Source organism: Berghia stephanieae, chromosome 2 (genome assembly GCF_034508935.2).
Source record: "Berghia stephanieae isolate SIO BIC M18660-M18661 chromosome 2, UCSD_Bste_1.3, whole genome shotgun sequence".
In the NCBI taxonomy this organism is placed as follows: Eukaryota; Metazoa; Mollusca; class Gastropoda; order Nudibranchia; family Aeolidiidae; genus Berghia; species Berghia stephanieae.
The window spans coordinates 125,332,705-125,353,786 of record NC_088361.1 but is presented as its reverse complement, the minus strand read 5'-3'; the positions used below and the strand labels follow the sequence as shown (position 1 = coordinate 125,353,786).

At 37.0% G+C, this 21,082-nt stretch overlaps 1 protein-coding gene across 1 annotated transcript; it reads right to left on the bottom strand.

Moving 5' to 3' along the window:
• Nucleotides 1-1,566: 1,566 nt before the first annotated feature.
• Nucleotides 1,567-2,637, bottom strand: LOC144964119 (fibrinogen-like protein 1). Its single transcript, XM_078898055.1, has one exon. It carries the CDS (start codon nt 2,635-2,637, stop codon nt 1,567-1,569), a length of 1,071 nt encoding a protein of 356 aa, XP_078754181.1.
• Between the last annotated feature and the right edge of the window lie 18,445 nt (nt 2,638-21,082).

Sequence of the window (21,082 nt, the reverse complement as noted above, 5' to 3'; positions counted from 1 at the left end):
ATTTCAAAAATGTATTAAAAAGAACTTAACTCCCACAAACACAATTTAGACTGTACCAAAAGAAAGATGTTGCTTTTGCCGTTGTTTTGGTATTACTTGTGATTGTTTTCAATCATTGGAGTATTTCAGTTTCCGAGAAGAGTGCTAGAGGGGTATAATTTTGGCTATCAAAACATCGTAATTTTCGATGAAAGAAGTCCAACGCGAATCAATATAACCTATATTTCCTGGAACTACTAATCAAACAATTATGATATTTTAGAGAGAAAAAGAATAACGCTTCTTTAATATGATATGATCTAATATGTTACAAGCTCAATTATGAAGCAAATGCCGGAAGTTTTAAAAGAACGATATTTTTGGGGGAGAGAAAAACTCCGGATGACGGCAAAATCGCCCAGTTTGGAGTAGCTAATGTGTTTTGCGGATATGTGGTCTAGTGGTATGACACTAGCTTTCGGATCGAAAGGTCCTGGGTTCGAGCCTCACACTCGGCGCATAGTTGAGTCCTCTTTACTAACATTCTCTCACCGTACTCAGGAGTAAAATGAGTACCTGGCCGTTAACAGCGTTGTCTTTGTGCGAAAAATTGTAATATCGCCTAACAGGCGTCATGTCCCGTCCTACATGTTAAATGTTGCTGTTGACTAGGGATCCTTTGTAAAGCGCTTTGAGCACATTTAGTGGATATTGCGCTATATAAAGCTCAATTTTAATTTTGTTTTTTAAATGTCGGAAGTTTTAAAAGAACGATATTTTTGGAAGAGAGAAAAAACTCCTTATAATGGCAAAATCGCCCAGTTTGGAGAAGCTAATGTCTTGGGGACAGTATTAGTGATGTTTTGAATACATTTTTATTCATTATATTTTTAAAAATGAAGATTCCCATTGAGGGCCAAATGATTTAATGAAAAAATAAAGTTAAAGATATTATTAAGTTTCATTACATACACACACACACACACACACACACACACACACACACACACACACAAGAGTACAAATAAAATGAGATTGTCATTATTCACTCATAAAGTGTAAACATCACATGAAAATGTCTTCAGGTGCAAAGCAAGCAGACAGATAAACTTGTATTCTGACTCCTAACAGCGAATACATCGCTTGTTCGTGTAATCACAAGCTCTTGATCAACATTCAGTTCTCGGCTTGCCACCCTCTCTCATTGTTTATGGTTATCCGACTGAATGCGTTTCTGCATAACATAAAATTGAGAAAAGGAAAGTATGGTCTGTAGTAACAAAATTGGCTGAGAGATTTCCGGCAGTTTCTTGTGCAGAGGCATTGTATATATATATATATATATATAATATATATATATATATATATATATATATATATATATATATATATATATAATCTACATAAGATCTAGTAACACGCTTTTCTCACAAGTAGAATAATATACCTAATATCTTGCTGATCATTTACTTTAGAAGAACATGGAGAACATCCAGTGCACTCACACGTAGAATATTAATAAAATCTTGTACACTATCCATCCACTATAGGTACACTCAAAATATAAAATACGTACAATCCTGTACGCTAACCACTTATTGTAAGGTATGCATTAAACATTGCGCGTTCAGAAGAAATATGATCCATATCCATTCCCTTAAGAGAGAACACTTGATATGGAGGCTTCGTGTTCAAGTACTGGAATCCATACCCTAAGGCATTACAAGGAATGTCACAGCCACTGTACCACCAACCAGATCCAGCTCTAGATGCACAGTTTTCTTGTGCAGTTCCATCATGATCTACGTCCCAGGTAGAAAATGGAATGTTTTTCAGAGGTTCAAAACAATCTTCAAACGATCCAGCTGGAAACTCATGTGCCAGGTATAATATTGAATAGCCGGATGTCAGTTTATATTTGTTATACTCGCTGTAGACAGTAAGATTTGGATGTTTTCGATACACTCGTTTACCACTGGAAAGTTGAAAGCTAAAGACAAATTCACGATAGCCAGCCATTGACATTCTATGCCAAGGATATAAACCTCCCCAAAAATTGTTATCATCGTAGTAAAATCCGTTCACATAGTCGATCCAAGTTCTGTTAAAGTCGTTTACACCCTCATTTTGAATTATCTTAAAAGCGCTAAATGGTGATGAAAGGTAACAAACAGCCTGAAATGGCTTCTGTCCTCCGTGGTCCGGATCGAGATAAATCCTGTGGTAACCCTGTCCATAGTCCTCTAACAGATCTTTGCAATTCTTGTGACACTGATTACATCTGTCACCAAAAAATCCATCCACACATTTGCAAGATTCAGTTGAGGTGTCCCATGTTCCATGCTTGCAACGTTTACTCATTAATCTGTGATCTTTGTTCTCGGCTTTACAGCCTGTGATGAAGGGGCATTCTTTATGAAGAAAACACACTCCGTCCTCATCCACGCTGGCCCCAATACAAGACTTGTCCAATCCACAACGGGACGTACATTTAAACATGCTTCGAATTCTCAAAATCTTCTGAGAACATTTTCTACTTAATCTTTCATCCACGTCACATAAAACGTGGTCTTTATAAAATATGGATGAGATAATATTCTGGCTACTGCTTTCAACAACGACAATAAAAAATAATCCTAAAATTATTGAGATCATCATGTTTGATATCTAACACTATTTCAAGTCGATTCCACTTTCACAAGATCGTACATCGGAATGTTTCTCTCTTCAAATGACGGAGTTGAGATGCAATGACAAATATAAACGAATCACGTGATTGTTGATTGCACTTTATGACTGCCTAACAACAAGTATGAAAATAAACAACTCATGCTCAGCCTTAAGCTACTTTCCCACTGAGACTTAAATTCTACAGTACCGTGACAGTTTGGTGTATTGTTATTGTTCATTAAATGGTCTGGTTCAGTATTAAGCTGTTGCTGGTATTGTGCGAGTGAGTTGCCAACAATTATTTTAATATTTTTGGATCTTAAATCGCTCCACTATACTTTCGTTGTTTTTTTTTCTTTTGTGTGTGTCAATGGGGAAGCTGGATGGAAAGGAGAACAAATACATCAAAAAACATTAACCCAATAACAAAGACCTGAATGACATCGAATTCGTTCTATCTTTATTTGATGATGACAATCTGTAAACACCTCGAATATTGTGGGTGAAGTTTGATTGAAAACCCGATTGTAAAATGGATATCGACTTTGTTTCTCAGTTTGATTGGTTGTCAAATTAAAGAATTTTTTTGACAATGATTGTTGAGAGAAATAATGATTTCTCAAACAAGAAGCGGAAATGAAGGATTCTGTTGAGAGACCAACTTTTACGAGAACAAAAACCCTTTGTATTGTTTGTGTCAAAACTTGAGTATGAATTAAAATCGATGTGCACGATTTACAGGTCTGATAACCCGAATTATTATGGGCTCATTGTTGTAATGGACATACTCTCAAACCAACACACATCTTGTCCATTACATCAATGTTAAAACAGGCCATAATTCCCTTCGGTTATCAGACCTAGAGATTAAAATGAAATGTTTCAATCAAAGAAATTAATAAAGATAATAAAATAAAAAATCTAAAAACTAAAACCCGACATTTCTGTATTAAAAAATACAAACCTTTTAATTTTCACCTCAAAATTTGAATTTCTACATGTATATTATTAGCTACACTCGTTCGATATCTTGATTTTTTAAATTGATTACTTCCTTGGTATCAACAATGCCCTGCCCACGACAGGACTCGCACAGGTCACAAGACTAGTGCCCTACCACAAACATGAAATGTATGGTTACATTCTCCTCATTGACATCTAAGAAACTACAAAAGTGCACCAAGCAGTGTTAGCTCATTCGTAATTCGAGAATTCACTGAGCTGACACAATCCTTGTAATCCCTGTTTCTAATCCACCTGTCAAATGTATAATGAATTTATTCACCAAGGACAAATCGTGGGTGGCTGTCTATGACAAGATAATAGTTTTTATTTTCTGGAAATTAAGCGGTGCAAAAAAACAAATATTGACGTCAAAATGCCAGTCTTTTTGGGTTTCAGTATCAGGCTAGAACTTAACGATGGCTACGGCCTGACACTGACCTAAAAAATGAAGTCAAAAGACAAGTCTTTGGCCACAAAAGAAAACAAATCATGAGTTGTATTCAATAGGTCAACCAATGGAATCCCTTGTTCCCTTGAGCTTTAATGAAATCAACTCACTGTTCAAAGACGTTAAAATGACATCAAACTGTAAGTCCTAATGGGCTCTTGTGTCAGGCTATAAGTTAACGATTGCTACGACAGGATGCGGTCTTTGCTTTAAAGATAGTTCGAAGTTGACGTCACTCAGGTCTTTGTTATTGTTTTTCTTTTTTGCCATCCGCTTTTATGAGTAATTTTCACTAAACTGTATTAACCAGACTATAGATAGTTCGAAGATGACGTCACTCAGGTCTTTGTTATTGTTTTTTGTCATCCGCGTTTATGAGTAATGCTCACTGAACTGTATTAACCCGACGATAAACGTTCATGGATACACACACAAAACGGTGTGTATCCATGAACGTTTATCGTCGGGTTAATACAGTTCAGTGAGCATTACTCATAAACGCGGATGGCAAAAAACAATAACAAAGACCTGAGTGACGTCATCTTCGAACTATCTATAAACGATCATGGTAAAACACACTTTTGTGTGTTGGCCAGTTATATTTCCGGATGACAATGTTGTGAACTTATCAGCCAAGTGCATACTATCTATACCCAGACGTTACAGAGATTGATCCCCCATAGCTCTGTGTCACCTTCACAAGTCACCTAGCCTTAGCTAACTTCGTGCAATGATCTACGGCTTACGCCTGGATTCTTCCATTCTTGCCCTGGAACAGACCCTAAAGACAAATTGTCCCTTTGGGGATAAAAAAAGGGATGTTTGTGTGTTTGTGTGTGTGGGGGGGGGGGGGGTGGAGAACGCTGGAGGAAATGGACAAGCAGATACAACATCTGACAGTTTTGAATCCCATTCATAAATATTTATTATCAATCTCTGTGACATATTATGCAATCAATATATGACAGACAGTTGATATTCATATTATAATATCAAAATAGTAACACGTGCGAATATCATGATCAAATTTCCAAAAATATGATTAATCATATCAAAACGGTAATATGCCGAAGTGAATTTGATACTCGAATGTGAATTTTAAGCTTAATGTATAGCTGGAAGGAAATTGACGTCATCAGCTCTATGTTCTTGTTCTTAGACAACTATTATAATTATTAGTTCTCACTAAACTCTATCAATCAGACGATAAACGTTTAAGGTTACACATGGTTTTATGTTGTTGTGAGCAATTTACCTAAACGCGTTGCATCGATAACATGTGATCCACCGTCTCGAAACGGTAATATGTTGGGACGAATTTTATGCTGAAAATCAAATCCCTAGAATTTTAATATTTTAGCTTATTACAGTTCTCGAACGTGCGGCTATGTGGTCTGTGCGGTTGTGGTCTAGTGGTATGACACTCGCTTTCGGATCGGAAGGTCCTGGGTTCGAGCCTCGCTCGACGCATAGTTGAGTCCTTGAAAAAGACTCTTTACTCACATTCTCTCACCGTACTCAGGTGTAAAATGAGTACATGGCCGTTAACAGCGTTGTCTTTGTCCGAAAAAATTGTAATATCGGCTAACAGGCGTCGTGTCTCGTACTACATGTTAAATGTTGCTGTTGACCAGGGACCCCCTGTAAAGCGCTTTGAGCACGTTAAGTGGATATCGCGCTATATAAAAGCTCAACAAACAAAAAAAACAAAAAAAAAACGTGTATTCATTATTTTTTAAACCAGTTCACTGCCGGACTGTCTGGAAAGATACGCATTTAAAATTTTGGCCAGAAAACTCGTTCCTTCAAATATCGATCGATTTAAATGACCCTTTTCTTGGCAGACACTTTCAAACCTGGGACTTTGCAAGTGCCACGACTCACACTATAACATTGAATCGCGTTTCGTTTATATTCCAGTATGGAATTTTACTTTGTTAACATCAACACGTGCAAAACATACATTCGAACACCTTTTAAAGTATTTTGTCCTTTTCAAGTACCTTGCTCACGGAATATCTCAAATTACCCCAAAGTTACGAACTATGGTGCCGTGAATTTTTATATGAGTCTATATTTTAAGTTCTATAACGAAATTTGAATACCGATAGTGATAGACCAAACAGCGTTCTCACAATGCTGAATTCTTTTGGTCTTTTCATCGTTTGCAATAAAATTTGACTCAAACTTTAAAATATTTACAGTTATGGTGTGTTGATTCTCTTTCCCGTGGGGAAAATATTCACAACAAAGTTGCACTCAATGGCGTAGCTAAGCAAATAATTTCAGGTCTTTTGAAATAGTGTAGCAATTGATATCATTTTAATAGGACTTAACAATGTAGAAAAAAAGATCATAGCGTTTATAATTTATCCCTTCCCTGGCGGACATGTAATATATTGGACGACACAAGAAGCCTGTTAGGTGCTTATACATTTTTCGATAAAGACATTGATGTAAAAAAAAAACAACAGTTTCTCTTAAACTTTGAAGAAAATTGTTTGTTATACCCATAAAAACTTGATACCGTATTGTAGAGCTCATTCGGCTGAACAATATTATGCATATAATTTACTTGTTAATCTATTTTTGGGTTGGGTAGATGTGAAGTTTTGGGGAAAATTCTGAAACTGGTCAGTAAGGAGAGAGTTAAACACTGTACATGTTTGCCATTCTTGAATTATGTTCAAATCGGAGAGAAAGGGGAGGGGGGGGGGCGCTTGGGATGTAACAATGTGAAGTGTCACTGAACCTAACCTTCTTTGACACCATATTCCATGTAATTATTGTACAGTATAACCTATCAAAGGAACCGCAGTTTAAAAAAAAACATGAGGTGCATAATAAAACTGATGGTTGTGGGCAATGCATTAATAGTATTGCTATCGCCGAATGCCATGAAAAGGAATTCCGCACTTCGCCTCTCTGGATAAATCCTTGAACATTTTCCTCATTGTGACAAATGTGCGTGTTTAATCCATATTATTATCAGTTTTTTATGAATATAGAAAGCACAACAGGCAGCTACGCCTCTGGCTTTCAACTATTAAAATGTAACAATTTTTCATGTCTTGTGTACAAAGTGAAAGTGCAGTTTTCTGTGTCATTATGAACCCAGGGAAGGGGGGGGGGGGGGGGGGGGGCAATGTTGATGTGTTATGCACATGAATCTCGTGAAAAGTAAACACCCGATGAAGCCTGAGGGGAGTTCAGTGATCGTAATCACAACATTATTCAATGTGTATAAATCTGTTATAGTAAACCATCCATTTGTTCACTCATCTCAGACACTTCGTTTTTTTAATATACCGTAAAGAAGAAAAGTCCCAAACTAATGTACTGGAAACGGTGAAAAAAATTGGTTTAATGTTACTAACAACTCTAGGAAAGTGAGTGGAGCAGGCACTTATGTTGATAACAGCAAGAGGTGAAGTGAGAAGGAAAGTGCTAGAAGACAATAGAGAATAAAAATTTCGCGGCGGTGATGGGGGGTTTGAACCCGCGACCTTATTAGTACGACAACTCCGCCTGGCCGGGGAGGGCATGACTCTACCGTATGAGCTATACTGGTGTTCGAACCAATCATCATTAAAATCCATAAGAAGATTGTGAAGATATTCACGTCAACCATAAACGTTTACAGTCTGGTGAATACAGTTTAATGAGAATTACTCATAAACGCGGATGGCAAAAAGCAATAACCTGAGTGACGTCCATTGCACTGCATACTATCTATAAGTTATAGCATATTATAGACTTTGTACTTTATCTGAAAGGTCATTTGAATCATCTCCAGTAAGATCTGGATCTTTATTTACTGGAGTGTAATTTATTGTTGCAGTTCCAGCACTAGAAAGCAAAATAAATGGGTGGTAGTATAAGGGTTAAAGCACTTTATTCAAAAAGCAAATAGTCATTAATAATCTGTCTTTTCAACTATGGCTTTAGGTATAAAACCTGTCACGGTAAACAATTCAAGAAAGATTAACGATGTGTATGAGTAACTCAGCTCTGCCGAGAGCCTTTTCCTATAACGTTCAGACGACATTGCTGAGTATTACTTCTCGCAAAACATTTCAAAAGTTGGTATCGATAACTCAGCACAATCCGTATCAACTCTAAGGCTAAGCCCCTGACGAAACATTCTTCATAACATATTAGCATTTGCTATCAGTCATTCCTCATAGCCTGGTGCGGCTATGTGGTCTAGTGGTATGACACTCGCTTTCGGATCGGAAGGTCCTGTGTTCGAGCCTCGTTCAACTCATAGTTGAGTCCTTGGAAAAGACTCTTTACTCATATTCTCTAACCGTACTCAGGTGTAAAATGAGTACCTGGCCGTTAACAGCGTTGTCTTTGTCCGAAAAATTGTAATATCGCCTAACAGGCGTCATGTCTCGTCCTACGTGTTAAGTTGGCCAGGGACCGCATGTAAAGCGCTTGCTTTGAGCACGTTTAGTGGATATTGCGCTATATAAAAGCTCATTTTTAAAAGCTTATTCCTTATCATTTCAACCCCTATCTCAATAACTGACGAGCTACGCCGCTGAGACAAGTTAACGATTACATTCCCCGCCTTAACGATCAACCAACGACATGAAGGAAAACAAAGATCAACGACCCGCAAAGTCAAGGAGACACCGACTTCCACAGTTGATAACGTATACGTAATGTGTAGACTCTCTAACGATACGTAGTATCGGCACTTATTCACTCGTTCGTGCGAGCTCAAATAAATATTAAATTTATCATATTCATCCACCATTATTTTTAAAAAATCTAGGATGAAGAATGAAACAAAACAAAACAAAACCAACCCCCCCCCCCCCTCAAAAAAACAAAAAAAACAAAACAAACCAACAAATGTGTAGATGTATATAGGCGTAAGTGTGTATAAACAAAATCTAATACAATAAAATTAATAAGTAAATAAAAAGAATATAAGACTGTTGTGGTGGCATGGAACGACAGAAGTCTCCCGACCGTTCCAACAACATCTAACATATTGGAATTTAATCTAACTAATACAATTGATACTAATTAAACAGGTTATTAGATAGGCTGGCCTGGGTTTTTAAAAAATAATGAAATAAAACATTGCTCTTGAATGATTTTATTGCCACAACAACATCTAACACGTTGAAATGTAATCCAACTAATAGAACTGACACTACTTAAAAGGGTCATTAAATAAGTTGGTCTAGGATATAAAAACACATTGTTCTTCAATAAACCCTTCATACATTGTAAAAAGAAAAGCAATTAAACCTTTTTACAAATTAAAAAAAAAACGTCCCCTCACTTTGAAATTACGATCGCTGATTTGACGTTTGGAAATCGCTATATCGTTGGCAGCCCTTTTGCCAAATTCATTTAGCGTACATACACACGTCATACCTAACTTATACAATACAAATTGCATAAATTGATCTGTGAAATGGGTTTGTGAGGGCACTGAACTATATTATGCAAATACCAGCGACGAAATATAATAATCTTCTTCAATAAAAAAATTAATATATGTATTTCTTACGGTTTAAGATTAACCTTTTTAACAATTATAAAAAAGATTACGAATTTAACGAAGTTTGAAGGAAAAAATCCATCCGTATATAAAATTGACCAGCCCTCACCAACATCTAAATATAGGCTGTTTTTGTGGGGATTTTTTTTTTTGGTTTGTTTTGTATTACTTGTGTAATTCCAGTGAGAAGTTGTTTGGACCACGAAAGCTGTCTATTAAATTCTATGCTGTATCAATCGTGTGCTATTCATAATAATTGTATTAAGAATATTGTTCCACTTCTCTAAGAGCAAGTGTCCAAGTTTATTGATTTTATTGATCGAGCCCCTGGCACTGATACGTCTGTTCAAGACATATCAAGATACTCAACGGGCGAGAGATCTGGTGATCGGGCTGGCCAGGGCTAGGCAGAAACATTTTCTTCCTCAAAATAAAGTTGTAAATAACATTGTGAAATAGAATGAAGCTTCAATTTAACATACGAAAAAAAAATGAAATGGACGTTTCTGGTTTCCCATTTATCAACAACACAGGAGGAATGAAACACTACAGGCGAATTGTATAATGTGATTGTAATAGTGTTGATAACAATGAGCTCCGAGCTTCGAGTAGAAGCATTTACAAAATAATATTGGCATATCTTAGCGATATCGGTCGCGCTTTGTCATGATGAAAGAAATAGACGCTATTAGTTATTGCTGGAACAACATGATGTTCATGACTGTTATGCCATACATTTCTCAAGTCATAAATGATTACAAGTCAGTTTTGAAAAGAAGAAATGTTATCCCAACCCAACCATTAAGCTACCACCTCTATAGAGTGCATGTAATCGCATTGTGTGTTAAATAATAATAATAATAATAATAATAATAATAATAATAATAATAATAATAATAATAATAATAATAATAGATCTTTATTGTCCATAAATATGGCAATTTGTCATTTAGTTACACTTGTTATAACGTTATATGATAACTATGACATTGAACAGATATTTCACTCCTACTTTTTCTCTCTCTCTCTCTCTCTCTCTCTCTCTCTCTCTCTCTCTCTCTCTCTCTCTCTTCCTCTCTTTCTTTCACGCGTGCGATATACACAACATAAACATATTCATTTAATTTTCAATTCGTTACATTTTCGGCAATTCAACACCAAATATTATCATCATTATCAATTGGTCACTTAATCTAACATTAAATAAATTAATCAGTCAATCAGTCAAGTATCTACCCTTGGTTTTGCTGTACCATATGAAATATTCAACATTTTTATTGCTGATAGAACCAACGTTGATTTATGCTTGTTAGTTCTCCATTTAATCTGACAAAACCTTCTCCCAGATGGTAAAATACTAAATTCATGGTATGAAATATGTTTTTTATTGTTGGTAATTGAGAATGCTTTCCTTTCTATTGCTTTTCCATGAATTCTTTCTACTCCATCAAGAGGATGGTTTATTATTTTTGATGCCTCTTTGTAATTCTAAATCACCATACTACGCTTTATATAATATTAAGCGAAGGATAGGTCTTCAATCAACAAATCGCGAAATAAGATGAAATTAGCGGTGCAATTTTGTGTCGGAAGTACGCCGCCATTTCGATTTCCTCGAGACAAAAACATCGATACGAACGATTTTTCCGAGGATTTGAAGCAGAACTCTAAACGTTAAAGTTTGAAGTACATACCATTCATTAATACGAACAATCATACAACGTTTAATACGTAAATGAGTGAAATGTTGTCATGAAACAAATAAATATCAAAAGAATTCATCACATAGGTGTAACTGTGCGTCGCTATTAAAAGCAGACCCGCCGACTCTCACAAAAAATAGAAGAACTTGGAAATGTTGGCTCCAATTTCTGAATTCCATAAGACATTAAAGCTTATTCAAAATTAATTTATCTTTTTAAAAATTAAGACTTTAATTAATTTTCAAGTAGACAAGTAGGCAAAAAGTTCCATCAATTCTAGACCATCAGGTCTATGGTGTTTCTTGGTTGACGCAGACATTAGTGTTGCTCATACTTTGTACTTTGTATTATATATTTTGAAAATTCTTGGTATTGATTACTTATCTAGATCTTCTCTCAAGTTTCTTGACTATACCTTGACGGTTTGGCTCAAAATCATCATTCAAAACTAGATATTAAGGCTTTAATTATTTTGTGCTCAGAACATATAACTAAATAAAATGAATGAATAATTATATCAATAGATAAATATAAACATTGACAAATCCATGATCTCAACAGGTTAAATGCTCTTCACACTTTAGCACCACACCAACAATGCATGTGTAAGCAAATTTACATTCAAGCAGTATCTACATGTCGCCAGCGCGGCACTTGAATATTTTCTGAAAATATTTAATGAATAAGAAAATAGAAATAAAATAAAATTCCCTTTATTCATCCCATAGGGGAACTTTTTATAACAATACGGTTGTGGACGCTTGACAAAGAATGTACCAGAAGGTTAGAGGCATTTGAGATGTGGATGTATAGAAGAATGTTAAGGCTATCAAGGACAGACAGGAATACAACGAGGAAGTGTTGGAGAGAGTGAGAAAAGGAAGAATGTTGATCTATACCATCAGAAAGAAGCAGTTACGGTTTCTGGGACATTTGTGGAGAAGAGACGGAATAGAAAAGTTGGTAACATCTGGGATGATCGAAGAAAAGAGAGCTACGGGGAGACAAAGAATGACATATCTAAATAACCTAAGAATGGCCAAATGTCATTTAAAAAGTAACACAGATTTCATGCGCACCGCAGAGTATCGTGATTCGTGGAGACAGCTGACCGCAACGTGCTCAAGAGCACAAGCCACGATGGATGATGAGGGGAACTTTGTATCTAGGATCTATTCCAAGGAAAGACTGAAATAGCCCAGGCGTCAGCCGCAGTACAGCACCGCAAATTGATCTATGTCGAGGTGACTTGCTCAAGGCCACACAGAAAGGTGTCAAGTTCGATCACCCGCCGCTGCCCCCATAAACAGTTCCCGAATCCCACTGATGCATAAAGAAAAAACAATAAACAGATTAACCCTCTCCCTACCAATTACAGGAAAATGGTTACGATTATCCATTAGATTTCTTCGATACAAAACTGTAAGAAACTAATTTACCATAGATCTAGTTAAATGAACGCGTTCTGGTGAACAAATTCATGTAGGTACAGCATGCATTTATTTACTTTTGAGTTAGTGTTAAAAAATCTATTTTTATGTGGGTAGGGTATGGCCTTTCTGGGAAAATCCGGAAAATGTTGAGTAAGGAGAGAGTTAAAAATAGATTAATCTCAAGCGTTTGCCTGAGAGGGAATCTATAAAATGATTTTTGTCCTCCAGATTGAGTATTGGATAGATAAAGGTGCCCTTGAAGATTTATTCATACCGTGGGGGTTTTCATTTTGGTTTTTCACTCGCTTGATACATGATAACGACGACATAATCGTCCTCCACTGCTGTCGTTCGCCATTCTCCCCGAGGGAAATAAGCCAGTGCTTTATATGTGCGTGGTTATTTTAGGAGTTGAAAAGGCTCCGACTACTGATAACTTTGTGAAGAATTTGAAAAGAAATTTACTTGTTAACTAATGAGAAACGATGGTAATGATCATAACGATGAGGAGGATGATAATGATAATAATGATGATGACTACGATGGTGATCATGATGATGGTGATGATGGTAAAAATGATGATGATGATGATGATGATGATGATGATGATGATGATGATGATGATGATGATGATGATGATGGTGATAATGATGATGATGGTGATGACGGTGATGATGATGATCATGATGATAATCATGCCGAATTATCCTACGACAATCACTAATATTGTAACAACATTGAACAAAACAAAATAACAAGAATCTAAAAGTAAATGATCGGTGACAAAGCAAAAAACACGAATCCTCAAATCGACAACATAAAACTTCCTCACCCCCCCCCCCCCCCCCCCCGCCCCCCCACACACACCCACACCTTTCCCACTTCCAAGTTCACATCAATCGCTGGCAGTGGCGTTGAGACAAGACGATGGGAGATAACCGGTGAGGATTCTGATGAAGTTGCTGTTCGACCAAGTGATACCAGTTTGTCTTTCGGCTTGGCAAGCTAAAAAATTCAGATTTTATTTTGTGCGCGACTTAGGAGTTAACAATTTAACATTATTCTGAAAACTGGTTTGTAGTGAAGAAATATCAGGTAATAAAACAGTGTCTATCAATCTATTTATTACCTTTAATGATAACCTCTATTGAGAAGAGAGACGATAAATTTGGTGACAAAAAGCCTTAGAATGTTGAAATAAAGTAAGTATTGCCTTTGTTTTCCCCCTTTATTTTCTAAATAATTATGTGAAATTGAATGTAAGCTTCAATTTAATTACAAAAACAGATCAAATGATCTTAACTACGCCACTACCACATCATCTCATTCATCTGTGGTGTTTCATTCATCCTGTTTTGTTGATAAAGGGGAAACCCGAAACGTTCATTTGATCTGTCTTTGTAATTAAATTGAAGCTTACATTCAATTTCACATTATTATTAAATTTTATTCCTTCGAGCTTCGATCAGCAACATTTTCATTACCCTTTATATTCTGAAATGGATATATGTAACCATTGTGTCAACAGGTATATTGTTGAAATGAACTAGAGTAAGAATATAAAGTTTGAAGTAAAATATTATCATTTATTACAAAGACGTATTCTTCTCAATGAAAGCATTTATTATAATCGTTACTTTAAGTATAGGATTCATTCCGACACAATGCCGTTTCGATTGGATGATTATTGATTAACTAGTTAACTTCGTACTCTGGAAAAAAACACGTATTTAAAAATTTGCCCAGCTAACACGTCCATCATTATTCGATCTATTTAAATGACCCTCAATCTCCAAAAACCTCGCAAGCTCCTAGGTTTGAAAGTTGTTTTTTTCGAGGATGAGGTTCTTTAAATCGATCTATATTTGAAGGTCGAGTTATTTGGCCAATATTTGAAATACAAATTTTGTCTGAGTTAGGCAGTTAACTGTTAAATGAAAATGGAATAATTGATAAAAATTTTAGATGAAAAGAAGGTCATTTATAAACACAAATGATAGGATAAGTAGATGCCCTAGGTTGACGCAGAACAGTTATTAGTGTTGCTCATACTTTGAATCATATTTTGAAAATTCTTCCGCTATAGTCCTACTTCACATCCCCTATCTTTAAACTACAAAGAGTTGAAAGAAAATTGATTTTGTGGATTGTTGATGATTTTTGCAACAAAAGACATTATGGAGTTTAAAAAAATAAAACATCTCTCAATGGAGACCAATTCAATGTTGTTTATGTTGATTGACGTTTTCAAATGTATAGAGAAACTTGTTTATGATATAATAATGTTATTATGAAAGTATTTCTATAAAAGGAAAATTATTCAATTGATTTTTGAAAGAAATTTCATTATTTGAAAATTTGGTGGAAAGATAACTCCTTTGATACGGGAATTGAAAATTTGACGAGAATAGTAAAATTTGCAGAGACGCTAATTTTCAATTTGAATCATAGGAATTTCAGACACCACTCGGAAGAATTGCAATGCCGAAAGAGGAATTTCCGCACAAAAAAGGGAATTGGGATGGTATTTGGTATTGTGTTTAAATATTGTATAGATCTAAATAGATAACTGATCAGAACTATATTATGATATATAAACACATTGCCAAATACAACCCCAAAATTTGCGTCCTTATTTCAAATGAAGTAAAGCTCCAAAACCTAATTGTAGTGATTGTAGTAATGGTGGTTGTGAGGATGATGTGGTGTTGGTAGAAGTAGTAGTAGTAGTAGTAGTGATGACGATGTGATAATGGCTGTAGTAGTAGTAGTAGTAGTAGTAGTAGTAGTAGTAGTAGTAGTAGTAGTAGTAGTAGTAGTAGTAGTAGTAGTAGTAGTAGTAGTAGTAGTAGTAGTAGTAGTAGTAGTAGTAGTGATGATGTGGTGGTGGTGGTGGTGGTTGTAGTTGTAGTTGTGGGCCAGTGGTTGTAGTAGTAGTGATGATGTGGTGTGGGTGATTGTAGTATTAGTAGTGATGATTTAGTGGTGGTGGTTGTAATAGTAATGATGATGTGGTGGTGGTGGTTGTAGTTGTAGTGGTAGTGATGATGATGTGGTGGTGGTGGTTGTAGTAGTGGTAATGATAATGATGTGGTGGTGGTGGTTGAAGTAGAAGTGAAAGGTGATGATGTGGTGGTGGTGGTGGTTGTTGTAGTGGTCGTGATGAAAATGGGGTGGTGGTGGTTGTAGTGTGTGTGGGTGTGGGTGTGTGTGTGTGTGTGTGTGTTTGAGGGAGAGAGAGAGAGAGAGAGAGAGAGAGAGAGAGAGAGAGAGAGAGTGCTGAAAGTGCATCTAGTGATAAGTAGAGCAACATGAACTTGAAAAACTGAGGCTAAAATTTGAGGCCAAAGTATTTGTGATTAGCTATTATTGGTAAGCACAGGAAGGTGAACATGAAAATGAATCCAGTGAGCGCAATTCAATGATTTGTGTGTGTGTGTGTGTGTGTGTGTGTGTGTGTGTGTTAAGACGGAGATATATATATAAATATATATATATATATATATATATATATATATATATATATAGAGAGAGAGAGAGAGAGAGAGAGAGAGAGAGAGAGAGATATTTGAGCTAAGTTTGCTTGAACGGTTATTATGGTGCTTGCAACACTGTTTGTAGTAGTATGGGTGGTGGCTGGGGTGGCGTTGTGGTGGTTGTAATAGTAGTTGGAGGGATGGTGATGTGATGGTGTTGGTAGAGATGATGATGTAATTGAGGTTGTAGTATGGATGGTGATGTGGTGGTTGTAGCAGTAGTGATGGGGACGGTGATGTGGTGGTTGTTGTAGTAGTGGTGGTAGGGATGGTGATGTGGTGGTTGTAGTTGTGGTGGTAGGGACGGTGATGTGGTTGTAGTAGTAGTCGTAGTGATAGTTGTAGTAGTAGTGATGATGATGTGGTGGTGATGGTGGTTGTAGTTGAAATTTTAGCAGTAGTGATGATGAGGATGTGATGGTGGTTGTAGTAGAAGTGGTAGTGATGATGTTGTGGTGGCGGTGGTTGTAGTAGTAATAGTGGTAGTGATGATAGGGTGGTGGTGGTGGTTGTAGTAGTAGTAGTGGTAGTGGTAGTGATGATAGTGTGCTGGTGGTTGTAGAAGTAGTGGTAGTGATGGTGGTGGTTGTAGTAGTAGTGGTAGTGATGATGATGTGGTGGTGACGGTTGTTCCTGTAGTGGTAATGATGATGATTAGTGGTTGTAGTGGTAGTGGTATTGATGGTTGTTGTAATAGTGATGATGATGATGTGGTGGCGATGGTTGCCGTTGTAAAAGTAGCAGTGGTGATGATAGTGATGATGATGATGATGATGATGATGATGATGATGATGATGTGGTGGTGGTTGTAGTAGTAGTGGTATTGAAGATGATGTGGTGGTGGTGGTTGTTTTAGTACTGACTGGAAAAGGGGGGTATCCTTTGAACAATTTAACCTCACCAGAATTTGACGGAAGTTGTCCGTAACCCGAAAAATATTTTGCTTCAGACCAGATTTTTTGTTTCTGATGAAACCGGAGTTTTGGCATGAGCTTAGATTATACATTTGATAATGTACATAGAATTTTTTGAAATGATCCAATTATTACCTCTGTAGTTATTCATTATTATGTAAGATGTCCTTAAAATAAATAAAATGCAGAAAAAAATAAATTCCGACAATTTTATGACATTGCTCATTTTTTGAAGAAATTTTGATGTTTAAATAAAGAAGCAATGAAATAAGAATTATCAATGTGACATTTTTGTCTTATTTATAAGAGGAAATAAGATTTCAAAATGTCAAAATTTAAGAAGGGTTTATAATTTCAAAGTACAGTTGTGAAACTATGTGAAGCTGAGTGGGCAGGGAGAGAAATATCAAGAAACAGGATGAGAGAGGAAGAGAAAGAATGGGAGAGTAAAACACACACACACACACACACACACACACATACGTGAGAGAGCGAGAGAGAGAGAGAGAGAGAGAGAGAGAGAGAGAGAGAGAGAGAATAAGATGAGCGAGAGTGGGAGGGGAGAGAGACTGCTTGTGTGTGTGTGTGTGTGTTCGTATGTGTGAAAGAAAGAAAATGGAGACGGAGAGTGTGAGGTAGGCATGAAGAAAGGGATGGAGGCAGAGCAAAGAATTGTAGGGATAGTTTAAGAAAGCATTTTGTTTCAAATAAGTCGTAGTCAATCAACTGGAAACATATTGATCAATGACACTGCAATTAAAGAAATGGGCTGGTCAAATTATTCATTGCATTGTTTCCATTTTGAGTCAGATGTCAGCTTTGTAGAGGAGGGGTGGGGCTTATTGTGTAAAGATATACATGAAAACATGTTATTGAATCTCTCAAGTTTTTCTTAGCGTTCACCACATTGTTGATTGTCTAAAAAGACCCCCCCCCCCCAACCACTTCTTTCAGTATACAAAAAAAGCACGACAAAACGAACATCTCTCTCTCTCTCTCCCTCTCTCTCTCTGTGTGTGTATGTGTGTGTGTGTGTTTTTCCCTCTCTCTTTTTCATCTATCTATTTATCTATCTATCTATCTATCTATCTATCTATCTATCTATCTATCTATCTATCTATCTATCTATCTATCTATCTATCTATATATCTATATATCTATCTATCTCTCTCTATCTATCTACCTATCTATTTATCCATTAATAGGCCTGTCTCTCTTTCTGTTTATCTATCCTTCCATTTAACTTTTTTAATTTTAGTTACATGCATTTCCATTGGCAGTTCATTAATTGCTGAAGGCTCTATTCACTATTCTGCTTTTGTACTTAAAATTAAATGTTTATCCTACAACAATATTTGAAAGTAACAACAAGATATGAAGTGAATAGAAAAGTGCCAGAAGACAATAGAGAATAAAAATTTTTCGCGGCGGTGGTGGGGTTTGAACCTGCGACCTTATTGGTACGACAACTCCGCCTGGCAGGTGAGAGCGTGGCTCTACCGTGTGAGCTATCCACGAACACAAAATATTCGTTTCAAACTCAAAGTCATTACTAGATCCCTCTCTCACCCACTTCTTGAGACCGCCGATTCGTTCGTACACCACCATCGCGAATAATTTTGACCAGCTGTTAAGCCTAATAGCCAATATTCTCAACACAAACATATAACATAGAAACGATTGAGACATTGAGTATGCTCCGGTGTATGGGGTGAATTTTTAATTCAGAAAAGTGAGTGGAGCAGGCACTTATGTTGGTAACAACAAGATATGAAGTGAATAGAAAAGTGCCAGAAGACAATAGAGAATAAAAATTTTTCGCGGCGGTGGTGGGGTTTGAACCTGCGACCTTATTGGTACGACAACTCCGCCTGGCAGGTGAGAGCGTGGCTCTACCGTGTGAGCTATCCACGAACACAAAATATTCGTTTCAAACTCAAAGTCATTACTAGATCCCTCTCTCACCCACTTCTTGAGACCGCCGATTCGTTCGTACACCACCATCGCGAATAATTTTGACCAGCTGTTAAGCCTAATAGCCAATATTCTCAACACAAACATATAACATAGAAACGATTGAGACATTGAGTATGCTCCGGTGTATGGGGTGAATTTTTAATTCAGAAAAGTGAGTGGAGCAGGCACTTATGTTGGTAACAACAAGATATGAAGTGAATAGAAAAGTGCCAGAAGACAATAGAGAATAAAAATTTTTCGCGGCGGTGGTGGGGTTTGAACCTGCGACCTTATTGGTACGACAACTCCGCCTGGCAGGTGAGAGCGTGGCTCTACCGTGTGAGCTATCCACGAACACAAAATATTCGTTTCAAACTCAAAGTCATTACTAGATCCCTCTCTCACCCACTTCTTGAGACCGCCGATTCGTTCGTACACCACCATCGCGAATAATTTTGACCAGCTGTTAAGCCTAATAGCCAATATTCTCAACACAAACATATAACATAGAAACGATTTGAGTTTGAAACGAATATTTTGTGTTCGTGGATAGCTCACACGGTAGAGCCACGCTCTCACCTGCCAGGCGGAGTTGTCGTACCAATAAGGTCGCAGGTTCAAACCCCACCACCGCCGCGAAAAATTTTTATTCTCTATTGTCTTCTGGCACTTTTCTATTCACTTCATATCTTGTTGTTACCAACATAAGTGCCTGCTCCACTCACTTTTCTGAATTAAAAATTCACCCCATACACCGGAGCATACTCAATGTCTCAATCGTTTCTATGTTATATGTTTGTGTTGAGAATATTGGCTATTAGGCTTAACAGCTGGTCAAAATTATTCGCGATGGTGGTGTACGAACGAATCGGCGGTCTCAAGAAGTGGGTGAGAGAGGGATCTAGTAATGACTTTGAGTTTGAAACGAATATTTTGTGTTCGTGGATAGCTCACACGGTAGAGCCACGCTCTCACCTGCCAGGCGGAGTTGTCGTACCAATAAGGTCGCAGGTTCAAACCCCACCACCGCCGCGAAAAATTTTTATTCTCTATTGTCTTCTGGCACTTTTCTATTCACTTCATATCTTGTTGTTACCAACATAAGTGCCTGCTCCACTCACTTTTCTGAATTAAAAATTCACCCCATACACCGGAGCATACTCAATGTCTCAATCGTTTCTATGTTATATGTTTGTGTTGAGAATATTGGCTATTAGGCTTAACAGCTGGTCAAAATTATTCGCGATGGTGGTGTACGAACGAATCGGCGGTCTCAAGAAGTGGGTGAGAGAGGGATCTAGTAATGACTTTGAGTTTGAAACGAATATTTTGTGTTCGTGGATAGCTCACACGGTAGAGCCACGCTCTCACCTGCCAGGCGGAGTTGTCGTACCAATAAGGTCGCAGGTTCAAACCCCACCACCGCCGCGAAAAATTTTTATTCTCTATTGTCTTCTGGCACTTTTCTATTCACTTCATATCTTGTTGTTACCAACATAAGTGCCTGCTCCACTCACTTTTCTGAATTAAAAATATTTGAAAGTGTAAGATTGGCAGCTGTTGTCCCATTAAAGTCTTAGCATGTCCTGTAATTTCATGAATAAGGAAAGAGGAACAAAGGACCCTTTTCTCAATCATTAACCAATGAAGCTAGACGCATGCTGACGTCATGACACATTGCCTGGGCATTTTAATGGTCAACAGGCGCATGTGATGAGCGTTGACCAATCAGAATCATTCATTTGTAAGGTTGTCAGGGAAAAACCTAGACTTGTTTACAATTTTTAAAGTTCATTATTGGTTGAACCATGAAACTGTGGATGCTTTCCTTGAGATAGATAAAAACACGCCCTTTGCTGTGGTATCTTACATGGTATTGGTGGATGAAACGACTTAATATTACTAAGTCTTGGA

Bases quoted from the DNA above. Each gene is read 5' to 3' on its own strand.
- LOC144964119 (XM_078898055.1), bottom strand. From the start codon at position 2,637: ATGATGATCTCAATAATTTTAGGATTATTTTTTATTGTCGTTGTTGAA.